General features: G+C 37.1%; 1 protein-coding gene across 6 annotated transcripts in view; it reads left to right on the top strand.

Moving 5' to 3' along the window:
* LOC125461181 (zinc finger protein 512B) overlaps positions 1 to 19,683 on the top strand; it is a 100,567-nt gene extending 80,884 nt beyond the window's left edge. For 5 of the 6 annotated variants that reach the window (XM_048549659.2, XM_048549658.2, XM_048549662.2 and 2 more), the window contains exons 10-17: positions 182 to 274; positions 536 to 634; positions 998 to 1,165; positions 3,995 to 4,189; positions 4,698 to 4,799; positions 8,771 to 8,833; positions 13,988 to 14,086; positions 14,496 to 19,683. In XM_048549659.2, coding sequence (XP_048405616.1) covers positions 182 to 274; positions 536 to 634; positions 998 to 1,165; positions 3,995 to 4,189; positions 4,698 to 4,799; positions 8,771 to 8,833; positions 13,988 to 14,086; positions 14,496 to 14,765 — 1,089 coding nt within the window. In that variant the 3' untranslated portion in view covers positions 14,766 to 19,683. The remainder of the gene's footprint in view (positions 1 to 181; positions 275 to 535; positions 635 to 997; positions 1,166 to 3,994; positions 4,190 to 4,697; positions 4,800 to 8,770; positions 8,834 to 13,987; positions 14,087 to 14,495) is intronic. The other variant, XM_048549663.2, reaches the window with a different exon arrangement.
* The last annotated feature ends 559 nt before the right edge of the window (positions 19,684 to 20,242 follow it).

Raw genomic sequence — 20,242 nt, 5'->3', positions numbered from 1 at the left:
AGGGGAATGGGGTGAGGGTTCTGGAATATCTTAGATATTTTAGATGTTATTTTAAATCAATGTTTTTTCATTTAAACGTTAGTTACATAAAATTTAATCCTTTGAGATGACTTGCTAAGATTATGTGGTAAAAGGCTGTGTTATCAATCCAGAAAGATTTACTCCTCTTTAATACTTACAGCTGCAGAATGCTTTGAAGTGTCAACATTGTGCTAAGCAGTTTAAATCTAAAGCTGGGCTAAAGTATCATACTATGGCAGAGCACAACAATAAGGTTAGTGAATGACCTCAACTTTTGATTACATTAGTTAAAGCTTCCATCCAATTGGGCAGCTGAGGTTCAATTTTATGAACACCGGCATCCAATGAGAAATATTACTTGCTGGGAATGCATATTAGGAAATTGAAACTGTGTGGAATTTTCCAAACATGGGTTTCCAGTAGACAAGGCTAGTTGTTTTGCATTCATATAAGTTATCTGACAGTGTTTCTGACCTTGTTAAGAAACAGTATTTTCTTGCCTCGTATCTTACAGCCTTTGGTGAATGCAGAGAAGCTGCTGGATGAACAGCAGGAGCGTGAAAGACTGCGAAGAGTACTTAAACAAATGGGAAAATTGAAGTGCCCTAATGAGGTTAAATACATTCTAAATATTAATATTGGAAGGTTAAAACTGAATTTTATTCACTTGTTTTTAAAGTTATTCGGATCAATTTTACAACTATGCATTCCTGGAACAGTGCCTTGCTTATGGAAACATACAACAGTAAATTATGAAACTCATGCATGACTTCACAATATGCATGCAGTCTGTGCTAAGAATCTACATGGATAATTTTTGCCAGATAGAGTTGAGCATAATTTCATCATTTGAAAGCTCCCAATTAGATAGTTATGGAAATACTTGGGGCAACTGTATTTCAGAATAATTTTCAAAATTGGAAATCTCCCTGTTGCTTGATTTGGTGCATTTTATCTACAATTATTATCTTCCTAGGGTTGCACAGCTACATTTGCCAGCCTAATGGGCTACCAGTATCATTTAAAAAGATGTGGGAAAGAGCCTGCAGATATTGAGAAAGCTGTTTTCATTTGTGAGCATTGTGAAAAGGAGTATAAATCAAAGGCTGGTCATGACTATCATGTAAAATCTGAACACTCAGCGGTAAGATTGCTTGATTTCCAAATGTAATTTTAAAATGTTTAATTTCCCTCTTGCTCTTTTATTGGCAATGTGCAAACATTTCTTTAAAGCTATTTAAGAGCTGTTTCTTGTCAATAACTTAGTAATGATTAAGGTTACTATGAGGAGCTCATCACAGTATTAAAGATTTGTATGTACGTAATATTTAGGATATGCTCAAGTGGTTCACAGTCAATTATGTATGCTTGAAGTATTGTCAGGAATTATATTAGCCAATTTGCTCACAGTATGGTAGTACAAAGAGGAATGAAATAAATGACTGAATAATCTGTTTTATTGATGTAAATGTGGTCAGCTTCCCTGTTCTTTTTTTGAATAATGCATCGATGAATTGCAAAGCTTAAAAGTTCATCTGACGGATGGCATTCTCAACAGTATGGCAATCCTTTAGTGCTACAATGGAGTGTGAGCTGAAATTAGGCTAGTTTAGATGTGCTTAACAGTGGCTTGAACTTGCCATATTTTTCATTCAGGAAGTAGGATGCGATCATAACTATAGGTAACCGTATGGAGAATGTTAAAGAGCCTTTATGTTTATCGTAGAGTCATTGAACTGTATACATGGAAACATACCCTTTGGCCCAACTCCTCCATGCTGACGAGATATCCTAATTAATCTAGTCCCATTTGTCAGCATTTGGCCCATATCCCTTTAAACCCTTCATACACCCATTCAGATGCCTTTTAAATGTTGTAATCATACCAGCGTCCACCTCGTTTGCCGCTCATCCCATACATGCACCACCCTCTGCATGAACAAGGCCCCTTTTAAGTTTTTCCCCTTCCCTCTTAAACCTATACCCTCCAATTTTGGACTCCCCTACCCTGGGGAAAAGACTGTGGCTATTAGGGGAGGTGATGGCCTAGTGGATTAACAGTCTGGTGACTGCAGTAATGTTCTGGGGACCCAGGTTCAAATCCCGTCATGGCAGATGGTGAAATTTGAGCTCAATAAATATCTGGAATTAAGAATTAATGATGACTGTGAATCGATTTTTGATTGTTGGAAAAACCCATCTGGTTCATTAATGTCCTTCAGGGAAGGAAACTGCCATCCTTATCTGGTCTGATCTACATGTGACTCCAGACCCACAGCAATGTGGTTGACTCTGAACTGCCCTCTGGACAATTAGGGATGGGCAATGAATGTTGTCTGGCCTGTGATGCCCCCATCCATGAATGAATTTTTAAAAATATTTACCGTATTCATGCTGCTCATGATTTTATGAACTACTGTAAGACAACCAATCAGCCCCTAACGCTCTGGGAAAAATAGACTGAACCTATTCAGCCTCTTCCTGTAACTCAACCCCTTCCACCTTAGCAACATTGTTGTAAATCTTTTCTGAACCCTTTCAAGTTTCACAACAACTTTCCTATAACAGGTAGACCAGAATTGAACACAGTATTCCAAAAGTGACCTAACTAATGTCCTCTCCAAGCGTAACATGACTTCCCAACTCCTACATTCAGTGCAATGATTAATAAAGCTAAGCTCACAAAACACCTTCATCACCACCTTGTCTACCTGAAACTCCACTTTCAAAGAACTATCAACCTACACCCCTAAGTTTCTTTGTTCGGCAACACTCCCCAGGACCTTACCCTTAAATGTATAAGTGCTACCCTGGTTTGTCCTACCAATATGTAGCACCTCAAATTTATCTAAATTAAATTCCATTTGCCGCTCTTCGGCTCATTTGCCCATCTGATCGAAGTACCATTATACTCTGAGGTAACCTTCTTTGCTGTCCACTGCACCACCAATTTTGGTGTCATCTACAAACTTACTAACTATATCTCCTATATTCACATACAAATCACTTACATGAAAGACAAAAAGCAGTGGACCCAGCACTGATCCTAGGCGCACACTGCTGGTCCTAGGCCTCCAGTCTGATAAACAACTGTCTGTCACCCACCTCTGTCTCCTACCTTTGTGCCAATTCTGTATCCAAATGGCTAACTCTCCCTGTATTCCATGTGATCTAATCAGACTACCATGCAAAACCTTGTTAAACGCCTTTCTGAAGACCATATAGACAACGTTCACTGCTCTGCCTTCATCAATCTTCTTCATCACTTATTCAAAAAACTCAATCAAGTTGGCAGTATTGAATTTACATTGTTAAAGCCTTATTCTTATGTTAGAATCATCAATACACGCTAATTTCATCTTAATTAATAGTACATTTGTTTTTGAATCGGGGTACATTGGCTGAAACCCTACCTCAGGACATGATCATATCATTTATGTTAACATTCTAGCTTTGGCTACAATAGTGAATTTGAACATTTAACTTTAGAATAATTTATGATTGAACTGTGTGAATTTTTTTTCATAACTTGTGTATCTACAAACAGTTCTATCAATTATGCCTCTTTTCCAATATCTAAGCAAGAAAAAATTGGAGCCCTTTAAGTTATAACAATTTACATATGCAGATTAATAAAATTAACAAAAATTAGTTGAAAAAGTACTATTTACATGATTTCACAGTTTTACCTCCACTTCTTTCATTTATAAATTACTTCTCATCTTAATCCCTGATGACACATGTAAGTACATGTTGTAAAGAGCAGAATGTTTTCTGAAGATATTATTCTCATAATTTTTCTTTATTCTCAACTGCCTGATTTAAAGAATGATGATGTTTCTAGCTGTAGCATTGAAAGCATTAACAGCTGTTGTAATGTATCCATTCATGCGATGTCAGAAAGGAGAAAAGGGCAAGTTCACTTTTTTAACCATCATTTAGATAATAACAATTCCAACAAAATATTGTTTAGGCAACTGAAGATTCTGATCAGAAATCAGCTGAAGAAGACTTTGAGAATTTGTTTGAGAAAACTCCGAGTGGCCGCATCCGTCGAAGATCTGCACAAGTAGCTGTTTTCCATCTCCAGGAAATTGCAGAGGATGAGCTTTCAAAACTTTGGACCAAAAGAAGGAATAAAGATGACTTAGTCCCCGATATTAAGAGGGTGAGGGAATATTTATTTCAATGTAAGTAACTTGAAAAAATTGATGAAATTTTGCTGAAAAATTGTGTTGACATTTATTTTTGTAATTTTATTATGCGATCGGGGGGTGGGGGGGGGGTTGCAGGGTCTCTCAGTAATTACGTGCTAATTCCTGCAGAAATCTTTCATCCTGTATGAAAGTGATCATTCAATGAAAATATTTTTGAAAAATAGCCCTTCTTACTCAATTGTACTCAATTTAAACAGTCCTTAATGTTCACATTAATGTTTTCATGCAGTCAGAGATCTGCTTTGGGCAGTTTTGATTTCTCCATGTCAAATAAACATAACACAAGAAGACTGAATAAAAAGAATCATTGGCAAGCTTTACAAGAAAGTGATAGCTAAGAATTAGTGCAGTCTTAATTACAGTATCACAATCTACTTTACAATAAATTAGCAAGACATTGTTTGTTTCAGAACCCAATTCTGAAGGTTACTCTTACCACATCTTTCTTTCTTGATGTAGCTTAAATACACTCGTCCAGGGCTACCATCATTCAACCCCAAACAGCTTGAAAGCTGGAAAAATGAAGTCAAAGAAAATGGTCAGATTTGCTGTCCTAACAATGTAAGTCAACACAACCATGAATTTTGTTTTAGATCTTTCACCAAAGCATTTGTTTTGTGTGGTATTGCGAAAGATTATTTTTTTCTCCAAACTCATGCTATTTCCAGCTTGTTTTATAATTAGGGTCCACATCCTGCTTCTTTGACCCCTTTTAGTTAAACAACTCTTTACTCAGAGAATAGTAAGGGAATGGAACGCTTTGCCTGCAACGGTAGTAGATTCGCCAACTTTAGGTACATTTAAGTCGTCATTGGATAAGCATATGGACATACATGGAACAGTGTAGGTTAGATGGGCTTCAGATCGGTATGACAGGTCGGCACAACATCGAGGGCCGAAGGACCTGTAATGTGCTGTAATGTTCTATGTTCTATGTTCTATAACTCACCACCAAACCCTAACTTGCATGCTGGTTGACAATGTGAATAGTTTCCTTTTCCCAGGCACTCACCTCCTCCCTTTCAATAACTGTTCACGTGAACCTACTGCTGAAAATACACACCCTGATCCACTCCACACTTGTAAAGAAACTACAAAATGTCCCTGTCCTGTCCTAAATACTTGAATGCACTGTCACTTCCCAGATCCTTGTCCAGTTCTCTTGAAACTACCAGTATGAATCTTCCTTTGATTTTCTACATGTACTGAAAATGTAAAATAATCCCAACCAAAATCACAAATTACTTTATCTACTACAGTGGTGCATTATCCTGCCTCATCAGCCTCAATCAAGCAACACACAACTATATTATTTTCTTGCTGAAATTGCCTTCATTTTGTTACAATCTTATTTGCTCATTAATCAGAGCATCACTCCACGATAATGACCTCAGTAGTCTTACATGGCTCTGCCTCATAAACATGTTGGCACTTGTTTGAATCATTAGTGAGCATTGGGTTCAGTGTCCCCCAACGATACATTGAAAAATGTTGAAGTTATAGCATGGAATATTTGCCCACATTATCCATGTCACATTTACTCTCTCTGTGAACAAGTAGTTCAAATCACATCATGAATACCAGTGATATCATCTATATCTCTCCATGACCTCTCTTGGCTTCTCCAATGATTTGTCCTGTTAGACAGCTTCTGTGATATTCAGTTTTGGATAATCATCAGTTTCCTACAGCTTAACAGTAGGAAAGTTGAAGTTATTTTCTTTGGCCATTGCTAGAAACTTTGTGTCCTTATCACAATCTCCAGCTTCTTCCATGGACACTTTCTGAGGCTTTAACAAACCTTGTGAGCATCAACATTATATTTAAACCTGAGCTAAGCTACTGACTCCAGGCACTCAATTTTCCTGGCACTCAATAATGTGCGTATTGGTGAAAAAAGTTGGGAAGATTACATGAGATCAACATTGAGGATCTTCCCATTGTCGAGGAATGAAAGCCCCATTTTACAATCAAGTGTTGAACTGGAAGATGAGATTCTCACTAGTGAGTGGTGATGAGTCTATTTGGATGTACTAGCATGTATTAACATCCTCATGATGACATCATATCACCTCATTGATGTGCAGTTTTCCCCTGTTCCACCCATTGGATAGAACCTTGAAAGTGACATTCCCCACATGGAAGTCATAATGGTAACCTGGCAACTCCAGCTTGCTGCTTGCCCCACCGAATCTCTGTCAGTCACCAACACCCCAGCAGCATACACTCTGTGAGCAGTGACCGCAGACAAATCTGCCCAATAAGACATACAGGTCTCCATTAGTAAAGCAAGTGCCAATTGCTTTCTGCACTTCATTTTTGGACACATAAGTTGAACAGTGGACCGCCAGTGTTTGACCAGGTGCATGACTGAGCTTTAAAGACTGGACCCTGCAGAGATCCCAACAATATCTGTTCTTTTTTGTCTACAGTGAGTAGGAGATTATGACAAGCAGGGCACCACAGGATTGTGAGCATAGCTAATGAGCCAAGTTTGTAAAGGTAGCATGAGAAAATCCATTAGGAGCTACAGGAAGAAAGCCTCCATGAAGCTTACCAAAAATTATACTTGGTCGATTTCTTGTATGATTCAGCACCCTCTCTTTTATAGGTATGGAGCTGTACAACTCTTAGTTAGCCAGAAGTTAAAATGGCAGGTTTGACTTGATTACAGAACTGGGAGAAGACTTTGCCGTTTAAATTAAACTCCTGCTTCTCTTGGTGATGTGCCCTTGCCCTGCCTAATTTCAAGCTAGTTAAAATGGCTGTGCATTTGAATACTTAGACAATGTTGTGCAGACTCCTCAAATGAAATTTGAACTCCATGCTTGTACCATTTCCATTACTAAGAAGATTGAAATTCTCCAATAGCTTTTGCCCTACTTGTCACATGTCCTGCATTCTTCTTCATTCAACATAAACATGCCAGTGATACACACGGATTAGTGAAGCAATGTATCAAGTGTAGAAAATAAAGACATTATCCACCAGGAGATTACTACATGCATGTCTTACTCCAAGCCCTGCTGCTCAAGAGTGACAGCAAGTCATGACACAAACATACCAAAGCCTGCATTAGTAGTTGTAATGTTTGACAGCAGTTTAAGATGTGCTCACTTAAAGCTGCATGCCATCGTATCACATTAAATCATTTCACTTTCTCACAACTCCTTTGTGAAAAAGATTCTACAACTGTAATTTTTCTCTTAATGATCTTGAACTTATATTCTTATTGTTTTGCTAAACAATATAAACAATCTTTCACTACCTTAGCCTCCAAAAATATTTCGTATTTATGAAAATGTTATTCTGAGGAGTGGCAATCACTGTCAGACAGACTCTTAGCTGTTCTCTGGTTTTAATGTGAGAACTGAACTCCGTACATCTCATCCACAGGTTCAATCCCAACTCATTCCCAAATACAGAGCCTACCTGAAATCCATCAGTTCCGTCATGGTACAGGAAAATTAGGGAAATCAAACCACCCTCTTGTACAATATTCTATGATTATTCATTATCTCATTGTTGGCATTTTTTTTGTTTAATGTGAACAGCCACCTCATCACCACATAAAAGTCATCACCCCTCACACATCCCCATGTCCCCAAGACCCATTACTCATTCCAACGCCACTGACAGTGATCATCCTGCTTTCCTTAACCAACAGCATCATCCCCCCCACCACACCCGCACCTCGCCACATACTCATCAGGCTGGCTTCAGTGGGGTGTTTTGCTTGGGAGGGGTCAGGATGGCAGCTTACGTTGTTAGGGGGGATTATTTCTGGCAGAGTCCGGTTGAGTGGATAACAGGCAGCATAAATCAGGGCAGGTCAAACATCTGGCCACCAGGCACCCAGGGTAGGTATAGTTGTGGGCAGGAGTGAGGAATTTAATCAAACTGAATCCTGGAAATTGTGAGGTGATGCATTCTGAGGGACCAACAAGATGAGTGAGTTCGTGATAAAAGGAGGACCTTAGAAATATGAAGGATCAGAGAGACATTGGTTTGCAAGTCCACAGATCCATGTAGGTATAGGACCGGATGGATAAGGTGGTTAAAAAGGAATTTACAATATTTGTCTTTATTAGTCAAGGCATTGAATACAAGAGTATAAAGGTTATGATAGAGCTGTACAAACATTACTTTGACCACAGCTGGAATACTGTGTGCAGTTCTAATTGCCAAAGGACGTAATTGTACTAGAGATGGTGCAGAGGAGATTCACCAGGATGATGGCTGAGCTAGATTGATTTAGCTATGAAGAGAGACTGGATAGAGTGGAGTTTTTCTCTCTTAGAGCAGAGAAGGCCAACGGAGGGCTTCATTGAGGCGTACAAAAAATATGAGGGGCATTGTACTGGCAGATAGGAAGAAGCATTTTCCCCTACAGTATTAGAAATGACTTTACAGTCAGAAAGAAGAAAATGTTTACTGCCTCACCTACTTACTGCCTCACTCAGCTATCTTGTGTTTTGCTTCTACTTGAAGCGGTTGTTTTCAAGAAATGTCTTGTACATTCTATCTTACAGCGTTGTGAAGCAATCTATTCAAGTTTTTCTGGATTGAAAGCACATCTAGCAACATGTACTAAGGTAAGCTGGAAAGTTCAAATAAAGTCATCATAGTCCTACCAGACCATACACAGACAACTGATGACGGTTTAACCTGAGGGTCACGATGTCTCAGGTAAGGGGAGAGGTTGAGTCCTTCATGGTAACCTCTGATAGCATAGGAATTGAACCTGTGCTGTTGGTATTAAATTGCATTGCAAACCAGTCAGGCAATCAACTGAGCCAACCAACCCCCCTCAAAAATACCCCAATGGCTAATGTGTAACCAAGTTGTTTAGGAGTATTCACACACACTTGTATACTTTCCAGCCCAAAGAACAAAAACCAACTAATGGTGGCAAAAATTATCAAATCGTCCCCAAAGACTGACAATTCAATACTCATTTGTCCCCACATCTGATCCTTTGTCAGGATGAAATGTGTTTTGGAAACCACAAATATCAGTGACAGAATAAAGCAGGCGGCTGTCAAGGAGGCAGCCAATTAAGTAGCTCAGCCTCTTTAAGAGCAATGAATCAATAGGAATGTTGACCAGCACTGGAATATTTGCAACCTCACCTTCAGAGTTGGGCATTCCTGTAGTATATGGGTAACCAGGAGGGCACCACAACATAGAGACACCCTTTGAATATTTCAACATTTAAAAATAAGGTGTAGCCACAGTTGCTAGGTCAGTATGCAGAATTGAACCACTAAGACACTGTGGCAATTGTGGTAACAAGAATGTGAAAATTAAATGAGAAATCTCTGGGTCCCTGCACTGCTGCTGTGAAGCTGCCTCCACTTATCCACCCAGCTCTGGCCTCAGCAGAAACTTTTAAACAGTGTCACAGCATGCTTTCAGAGGGCCATTTAACTGGCCCATCCAACCTCCTCCAAATAAAAACAGGGGAAACATGCTGACAATCCCACAGCACAAAATTGCAGAACCACCCACTTCTGCACCCCCACACAAGTCAACCCCAGGGAAGTACTTGTTTTCCCATTTCAGTATGAAATTTTGAACTTTCAGAATAAAAATACACAATCTGGTTAATTTTGACAAGTCTCCCTCACACTCACTGAACTTCAGGGACTTTTGACAATCTCCAGAGGCAGTTTGTGGTATAGTGTGTTCAAGTGGCTGTGAGTGAGGGAGCACCCTGACTCTCAAAAGAGCAAAGTGCTGACAATGCTGTAAACCTGTAACTAACAGAGAAAAATGTTGAAAATACTTGGCAGTTGTGCGCAAACTGGATGCCTTGGGTTGGATCTGTCCAGTTCGGTCAAGGAGTCAGTGAGAAACATTGACTCTTGTCTGCTGCTGCCACATTTTGGTTTTTAAAATTTTTCACATTTGAGTTTTTAAACAAAATTGGAGTAATTGGAAAATTCCAATTAGAACTTAAAATAACATCATGGGATATTTTCAAATTGCAGTCAATCCATGCCTCCTTACAGACCTGGGCACCGTATGCAGTAACATGGAATCATGTAACTTGTTTGCTCTTGTGAAGGAAATTCTTATGTCAATCTGCATAACCACACCTCCTTATCAACACCGCTACAGGCTATTGATCTAATCTCAGAAGCAAAGTACTTAACGGTCTCCAATTGCTTTCCGCTGATGATGATTTGTAACAACATACCAATCACATTGTCCTAATACATTATTAAGATAGAATACTTACAATTCTAAAATTCTCCTTTCTCTTTCCCTCACCTCCAATGCTGTGAAAGCTTTCGGTTCATCTTGTGTCACATCTTCCTAGGCAATGTTCTGAGTTCCACCTTAGATAAACTTGATTTTATCTTGAGTCCTGGCTCCAGCCATAGTGCCCTGGCAAGCACACTCTGCTCTTTAGGGTCTCCTCTCCCATTGGTGACAAAACTTTCAAGTGTCACAGCTCTTATATCTTTTAATTCCTTACAGCAGTGTTTACCTTATGTTCCACTTTCAAATGCCTCCTCAGAAATCTATCTCTTAAAACTTAGCTTCACCTGCCCAAACTTTTCCTCATGCTGGTTTGTATCCAATTGGTCTTCTTAAGAAGCAATTTGAAGGGCGTCATGTAAATGTAAATTTTTCTTCCATACTAAGTATATAGATATCTTTTAAATTATTTCATTCCTAATTAGGAACTTTAAATCAATTAACACAAGATTAAATTCAGCCCATTCTACACCCACTACAACTGCGTAAAAAATCTGATTTACTTAAAGCTTGTTAATTATATCTTGCCTTCTTGATATATGATCAGTGAACCACTCTGTCAATATCCATAGTTCAAATCGGAAAGGAGCAGAAATAAAAATCTATTCAGTGTTTGGCTAGATTGTCTGAAACTACATTTACTATTACCTTATCAATGAGTTATGAGGAATTATGTACTGAAATCTCTCTGCCATTTACCCGATGTTCCCAGCACGTTTTCAATCCAGCTCATAAAATTTTCCATTAATTCTCGCTTCTACAAACACCATTATCAAATTTCTTCTAATAAATCAAACAAAAATCATATATGAAGTATTTCTTTTCTGAATTTAGACACTGTGACTTAATGTTGACCACTGGTACTCTATTCAGATGAACATTGGTAATATTCCAACAATGGCATCAACTATGTCCTTATGCAACCTAACTGAAGCCTGCTTTCTTGATTTTTTTAAAAAAATCATTCAAAGGATGGGCCAGTACTTATTGCCCATCCCTAATTGCCCAAAAGGCAATTAAGCGTCACTCACCTTGCTGTGGGTCTGGAGTCACGTGTAGGCCAGAGCAGGTGAGGATGGCAGATTTGCTTCCCTAAAGGGCATCAGTTTGAACCAAAGGGGTTTTTCCAAACGGCAGTGGATTCATGGTCATTACTAGACACTTAATTCAAGACCTTTTTTTTCTGTTTTATTGAATATCCACCATCTGCAACGGTGGAATTTGAACCCGGGTCCGCACAATATGCTGAGATTTTGGATTAATAGTCTAGTTATAATACCACTGGGTCTTCACCTCCCAGCATAATGTGACCTTTACAAAGCTTCAAATTCTTGGCTGTAGTTTTGTGATTAAAAAATGTAAGATTTCTGTTTATACAGGTCTTTTCATGACTACAGACATCTCAAAGTGCTTTATAGCTACTGCAGCACTCCTTGAAATATAGTCACTCTTATAATGTAGGATATGTGGCAGCCAGTGTGCATACCGCAATCTACCACTCCGATGACAATGAGTAAATGATCGAATAATACGTTTTAAGACAAATGATTGAGGAATAAATATTGACTAGGATATCTTGATAACTGCCCAGCACTTCTTCAGAATAATACAACGGTACTGTGACCCTGTTCGTAGGAAGAAATATGCAGTCTTGGTTTAACCAAAAGCAAATGTTTCCGACAGGATTGTGCTCTCTGATGGGAGTATTTTATGAACTCAATAGCTGATCCTGAATCTAATTGGATTGAAAACAAATGAACAATTATTAAGGACATAAATATTCACGTATTATTTTCCCTATTTCTCTCTATCATTCTCTTCCTCACTTCACATGCTGGATACCAGTTGACTATATCAAAAACAGAAATTGCTGGAGTTAATGTTTCATGTCCAGTGACCCTTCCTCAGAACTGTTCTGTCCACAGATGCTGCCTGACCTGCTGAGCTTTTCCAGCAATTTCTGTTTTTGTTTCAGATTTACAGCATCCGCAGTTCTTTCGGTTTTTATTTACCAGTTAACTTTCACATGTCACTTTCCAGACAACCATTAGATGGCAATGATGTGCAACCTGAGCAGAATCTTATGAATAATTTGAGCATTTTGTTCCTTTCATGTCATATCTACCTGAATTTGCTGTTTTTATTAAAATTTGAATTAACTAACACATCATTAAGAAACACCATGGCAGTACGGTTTAGGTGCATGTATTTCAACTTGGGGACTTTGCAATCCCCATTTAACATTGAGGTTTGAGCTCTGCTGTAATGTAAGTACCTCATGATATGTTTATGTTGAAATTTTAGTGTGATTTATAACCTTGTTGGAGTAGATCTCAGATGTCTGTGAGGATGTTTATGCAGAACTTACTGTGTGATGGGAGAATTCAGTTGGGGATAGACAGTATAAATTAACTCATTTTTTTTGCTTCAGGTCAAAGTCTCCAACTGTTGCCTCAATTGGTGTTTTTACACTTCTGCTGGCAGGGTTTCAGTGGAATTCTTCTGCTTTAACTTCAGTTTGTAACTGGGGTATATTGAATTTCTGCCAAAGTTACAGTTGGTCATCAAGAAACATCCTAAGGAAATTCCCAATTTTGCATATCATTTGATTGGACCCCTTAGAAGCAAACCACTGTAGTTTTTGACTCTAGTTCCCAAATACCCTCCTAACATTTATAAATAGGCATAGACATAGTGTGTGCAGAAAGTGGACAAACACACAGGCAGCGTTCAGACAGCTTGTTAACCATTTAGTTTTAAGATCAGCTGGTGACCCTGAAGTCTCAGGCCACCCGTAAAATTGTGCCATATATCATCATATAGAAACAGACCATTTATCTTAAGAAATCTATACTAGTAATTTTCCGTGCATGATTCACACCTCATCTAACTTTACTGGTCTATTCATGTCCACATTTCTTAATATTACTCTTTTTCAAGCAATTATATACTTTGCTTTTCAAAGAATGCACAGCTAGTTCCATATTCTACATTAGGTAATTCCATATTAATGTGACAATGTTCAAGGCATGCATACTGGAACTGTGCTTTTTGTAGGGTACCACTGAAAACAAAACTTGTTGGCTTGGGAGCTGAATTCTGTATCCTTTATGCCATTGTAATGCTGAACTGTCTGCTCCCACTTGCTATGGGGTCCGTTTTCACGTCTGAATCACATTGGGATATTTCCTGTGTAAATAGACCATATAAATATATTTGTGTTGGACTGCTCAAAGAAGCACAACATATGACAGTACTGTTTTGTACGTAAATTACACAAAGAGTTAATTTTCTAAATTCATGTTGCTAGTAATAAACCTTGCCAACAGAGAGAATAGATTCGAAATTTACACATTGCTTGTTAACAATGCACAGTTAGGAAATTGCCTCATAAATGCAGCCACTCGTGACATATGAATGCCTTGTAGTTTTCTTTTAAAAATTCATCCTTTGAGATTTAATGACGTAATCTTTTATGACAGGGTGAGCATCTAGTTGGGAAATACAGGTGCTTGATTTGTCAGAAGGAATTTAGCTCGGAAAGTGGAGTTAAGTACCACATCAACAACTCTCACTCTGAGGTAAGTTAACATTATTTCACAAAAAGTCTTAAAACAAGTAAATCATTGAAAAGAATTGTTACTTTCATTATTGATGTAACAATTATTCCTTCTTTTGTTGTTTCCTTTTATGTTTCCTTTTTCAAGATCAAAGGAGTATTAGTGAATGTTTGTGAAGGGACTGTTTTCCTTCCTGCTCCTACTTGTAATTAGACTAAGTTGCAGGAAGATGAGGGATGTTGGGAAGAAAGTGCAGGAATTTGGATTTTCACAAGTTTACATTATATAAAACAAAAATATGCAATAGAAGTGCACATTCTACGCGGATATTTCATGTTTTATCCTAAAAATAATGATAAAATTATGCTGTGCAGTTTTCTCAAACTACTAAACTCAATCAGCTCTTAAAGATTAAAATGTCCTTTAACAGAACTGGTTTAGGGCCTCTGCAGAAATACCTGCAAGAAACAAAAGGGAGCTGAAGGTTACAAAATCAGAGAGGAAGAAAAGCACAACCGGGAAGAAGAGAGGAAGAAAACCCAAAGAAAGAACTTCAGAGCTTTCTATAAAAGACAATGAAATGGTGGGAGCAAAGACTGCTGATCAAATAACGTCACAATGTCCTGCAACTTTAAAGAACAATAGCAAAATGAAAAAGAGAAAGATATTACCAAGCAGCAAAAAAGGAGGTTCAGTCTAGATGCTTCAAGCTGCGAAATGTAAGCCAATATAAAGGCAAAGCAGCTATATCTGGAGGAGTGTTGCATCAGCCTTTAGGCATCATAAGTGGAAAATGATGGGTTAAGCTAAGATATACTACCTAACACTGGCTCTAAAGTTTGTTATATTGCCTAATGTTATGGGTCCAAAACAGACCCAAGAAAATAGCTGTTTATGTGGTAGATAAAAGCCAATCCTTGTAACTGAGTTGAAACTGAAGACATGCTAGACACAATCATTTAGCACAAAGGATTATAAGGCTATTTAATACTGCTTTGTTACTATATACTGCTCTATCAACTTTATTGTTTATGTTTTTTATAAAGTGGATGATTATGGGTATGAGGTGTCAAAAACAATTGCTACGCTTTTTAACCAGAATAAAAAATTATTGGTAGTAAGTTTGTAGTATTGGATTGCACATTGATTAATCAAATTGGTTATTTATTTATAATGTTCAAATTCCTTTGTTATTTAATAGACAAATCTAATAAACAAAATTGCAATCCATATCTGTTAGTTTATATTTATAATTATTTATCAATATAAACTAATGTTTATATATAGAGTCTAGGCTATGTATATATTTCCAAAATAACTATTTCAATCCATACTATATAAATATATATATATATAAATATATAAAATGATTTGGTGCTTTAGACTGCAGGGGTAATTTTATAGGTCTGCACTGCCGATACATGATGTTTCTACCAATAATTGTGGGTAGCACACATCCAACTTTTCTTGATGGCAATGTGGACTTGTGATATGACCCTTTGTATGTGACTAATGTAAGTTTCTCCATATTCCTTTCTTCAGTGCATTGTAACATTTACTGAACGTTTCAACTCAAAAATGTAAATTTTTCCAATAATTTGCTGCCCATTTTTGGGAACCTTGGGCAGGTGGGAATGGGGAAATGTGGAAGGGAGCCAGTCTGAGACACAAAAGTTGACTCGCCTCAAAATACGGACAAATATAAACATATAAAAGTTAATGATCGAAACACACGTTCTGACATTTTTGCTCATTAGGTCAATGCATTGCGGAACAGTGAAGTTAACAATGCAATGCGCGAAATTTAAAAATAAGTAGGGAGGAAAAGTTTATTTCAGCCACTCACCACTGGCTAAATTGCTTGCATTGTTTCTTCTCCTGTATTCATCCTCAAAAGTGCAATCGACACATTGTTAGAAGACCACCACAAACATGTCAATGGATCTGAATCTGGCAGATCCACCAGGGTCAAAGCACAGGAATTTGGATACCTGCATTGGCTGCAGAGCAGAATATCTAGTCTATGGTCTAAACTCTGAATTGGCTTTGAACTATTTTTACTGAAATAAAAACAGAAAATACTGATGAAATTCAACATGCTTGACAACATCTGTGGAAAGTACAACAGAGTTACCATTTCAAGTTCAATACGACTGTTCTTTGGAACTCAGATCTCCAGGATCTGCAGTACTTTGCTTTTATTAGTACTGCTTGATTTAGGTCTACTTGAAGCAAAAATTAGATATGAGAAATAAGTATTATGTTTCTTGTGTGTAATCTTGTTGACTGCTATCATTGTAAATTTCCTCTGTATGACTGGATTACTCCATTTGCCACAATACTACAGTGAAATCATACGTTTATCTCATGAATTGGAATGGAAAGCCTTGGCGAAGACAAATGCAAAATTATTGCCAGAGTTAGTAGGCCACTTGGAGCACCAGGTAAATTGGCCCTTTATAGGCCAGGCAACACTGTCCTATTTTTATTACATTTCATCTTTATTGGTTTTCTTTATTTGAATTTTGTTGGCAAAGAAATTTGCAAAAACATATGCTGATGCTGTTGTTTCCTTGTTGATTTAATTCTAAATCATAAAGCAATTTAAGATACACGCAAAATAAGGGAGCATAGATGATAATTTTATGACCTGGGGCTTTCTTTGCATTTGTCCTGTGATTTGAGCACAACGAAATTATGGGACTTAAAGTATTGTAGAATTTTGTGCCTGATTGATTTCCCCTCAAAACTACAATTTGTTTATGAATACCTGTTTCTCAAGTCATCCATCAAACTTCTAAAATCTGTGTAGTTGCAATTGGGCGGGAGTAATGGACACAAGGGTTAATGTGCATCTATCTACATTGTGGCCAGAGTGAAACAAAAAAAGCCAATCTTCCAATTTTTTTAATTACAAGATCAAATTTGTTATTTCTGTTTTTTCCAATGCATTTTTCATGGCATAGGCCACATTAAAAAATGTAAATCTTCCCATTGCGGGCACATGTGCCCGCTGTGCATAAATCATGTTTAATAAGTTGAATGTTAAATTTTAAGATGCATAAAAGACATATGCTGGTATGGGTCTGTGTTTTTTTCCGTGAGACCTTTATGTTAATGCTGATTTATATTCATTTACACCAATTTTAAGTTTCAGTGTACTGTTATGAAATTGGGAAGATTTCTAACTTGACATCAGCAAAATAGATGTAACTTCAGGCATTGTTTTTGGTTGCAACTTGCTGTGTGTGCCCAAGAAGGAAACTCTAGGCCTATATGTGACCCCCAATTTTCCATGCTACTAGTCTAAGCTGCTTGTAAAGACTAAATGATTGGACACCCCAATTTACTATATTGGTCATTTTAGTGTTGAAAACAGCTGGGGAAGACTCATGTTGAGTTGGAACTTCTACACGCACTGAAAATAGGAATAATGCATGCTCTCAGTGCATATGTAAAACTAAATTACTGTTTGAAAAGAATAAAGAAATTTCAAGATCATAACTAAAGAAATTACACAATATTGTCACTGTTTTGAGAAAATATACTTAATGTAGTTTAGCAGCATGAGAAAACATTTGGCTTTCCAATTCACTTGCTGCTTCATTAGAACAAAATTTCTGAACCACGCAACATCTTGACTTGTGTTAGGTGGTAATTCTTTGGACATCTTCATGTTTTGAGCTCCTCATAACTTGTTGATTCATTACTTGAATTGTTTGTACTATTATGTGATTGATTAAGCATTTCAGAAAAAAAAGCTATTTTACAATTGAAATTACAAACAGCAGCACCTTCAAGTACAACCTTACATTCGTAACAATGTTGTAATGAGAACTGGTCAGTGATTGGAACTAATCAGTGAAAGTGTCAATTTAGAATGATAAATGTGGTTTTATATATGGTGTAAAGCTGGATTATGAATGTATATATTAGGTATGGGTCATAAACATCCCAGTCCAAAATGGGTACATAGCATATGCACTTTAAACTACATTTTCCTGATTAGATTTATTGATGATAAAAATGCATACTGCTGCCAAATCAATACGTTTCCACCTGTATCTACTGTACACTTACTAACATTCTAAGTAATTTGCCAAGAATTTACATAAAAACGTCTGTTTGCTAAAGATATTATCCTGCGTAATTGTGGCCTGAGAGGCTTCAGTGTAAAATTAAATTGAAATCTCACCTGCAAGTTTCAATTAATGCACTTTCTATGAATTAAAGTATTAAACATGTTTGATTTGAAAATAAGATTGAAATAAGGTGAGAAACTAGTGCAATGCACTAGTCTCCAAAGATTGAAACTGGAATTGCTCCTGTGAATTTTCACACGTTGAATTCCTAAACCTAACAATGCAATCGGATTGAGCGAAATTCAGATCTTTCCTTGTTAGAGGAAGTTGAAACGCCGAGGATTATCTTCATCACAAGGAAAAATCAGCAGATTCTGAAAAGTGATTTGCTAGAAAAAAGAATCTGCCAGTTTACTTATGGAAAGACACCTACAACTTACTTCTCTGTAGAATTGCCATCATTCAGGGTTTACAAATTTTTGCAGCACTGAAGTGTAAGGCAATGCTTAACATTGAAATTATTTTTTTTAAAAAAACCTAAATACATAAACTGAAAATTTATTATACTATGGATACTTGTGATTATATTATTTTTAGTGTATTAGCTTTTTTTAAAAACACAGCATTCAGAACCCAGCAAATTAATACTTGCTGAGTAATGATAAATTCAGTGCTCAAACAAAAAGGAAAGGGAACTTCAGGAAAGGGGTTTAGCTTCATCACATTAACTGTCTAATTCATCTGATTTTTGTTTTCAGCACATTGGGCCAAGAGTCATAGTAAAAGAAGCGCCTGAAGTGCAGAGGGAAAAAAAAATCACGTTTAAATGTTTTTAGTGATAGGAATGGAGAATCTTTAAGAAAATTTATACTGTCCTTTCATTCAAACTATATTTACTAACTCCTGCAATCTACCATCATCCATTGGTAATGGGTGTAATTGTGATATCTCAAATTAATCCTCTTGGCATTTGCAAGCTTCTTAGGTTCTGGGTCTGGTTGAGTGGCTCCAGAATTTTTTTTAAAATTCTGTTGTAATGCACCTGTCTCATTTTTCTTTATCTCCACTGTATCAATTTAGGATATGTACTTTAAAGTCCTTAGTACTGGCCATTCTGACCTTCTATAAAGTGAATAAGAAGGCTAGCAACGTTGCTTTTCTCATTTTAAATCCCTCTCAGAATGGAAGTACCAGAATTCTATCTAATAACCTTTAGCAATAAAATAGCTGAATTAAGAAAGTTTAAGCATATTTAACTCTGACATGAGATTATTGGCTGTTTCCCTAGGAGTTAAATTAATCTTTTCTGACTGTCTGCCATTTCTCTCTCTTACCTTTTTTATTTTATGTCTTTCCTCTCCTCTTTATTTAACTATCTTAATCTTTCTTTTTATCTGTTTCTCATTATTTTCTCTACAGCAGTGGGCAGGAAGAAGCAGCAACATGGAACTCAATGAGTTAAAGGTAGTGCATCAAAATTTAGGCATGCAAATTAAGGGCTATTACTTCGGTTTGATGTTAAAGGATGTTAAATATCTGCTGTGCTTTGCTGATTGTCTTAGAGATTGGATGGACTTATTGATTCTGCTGAAGAAAGTTGCTGAATGAGTGAACAAGCAAATAGATTGGGAGAGATTGAAGAGGAAATTAGATAAGTTCACGAGGAAGAAGGGAATGGAGAGCTGCAATGGTCTGTTTAACTTCTGAAAGATGGGTAGAGGCTCAAGTGAAGCTTATTAGCAGTATAGATTGAGTGGGCTAAATGGCTCACATTGCAAATTTAATGGTTTTATGTGAGCCTTTTTCAAGGTTGTTTTTCAAAGTAAGTTGCTTCTCAGGATCTTTCCTTCTTGTTTCCAGCAAGGAACCACAGATACATTTTTATTCATTGATAGGGTGAGGATACTGTTGGCATTCATTGCCCATCCTTAATTTCCCAGAGGACCACAAAGAGTCAATATATTGCAGTTGGTCTGAAGTAACACTTAGGTGAGACCAGGTAAGGGTGAAAGATTTTCTTCCCTACAAAGCATTAATGAACCAGATGGGTTTTTAAACTAGACTTTTATTGAATTCCAATTTCACCATTTGTCAT

The sequence above is a fragment of the Stegostoma tigrinum genome, chromosome 19, assembly GCF_030684315.1.
Source record: "Stegostoma tigrinum isolate sSteTig4 chromosome 19, sSteTig4.hap1, whole genome shotgun sequence".
NCBI classification, from domain to species: domain Eukaryota; kingdom Metazoa; phylum Chordata; class Chondrichthyes; order Orectolobiformes; family Stegostomatidae; genus Stegostoma; species Stegostoma tigrinum.
Note: the sequence above shows the minus strand (reverse complement) of the source record. Positions and strands in the feature narration are given on the sequence as shown.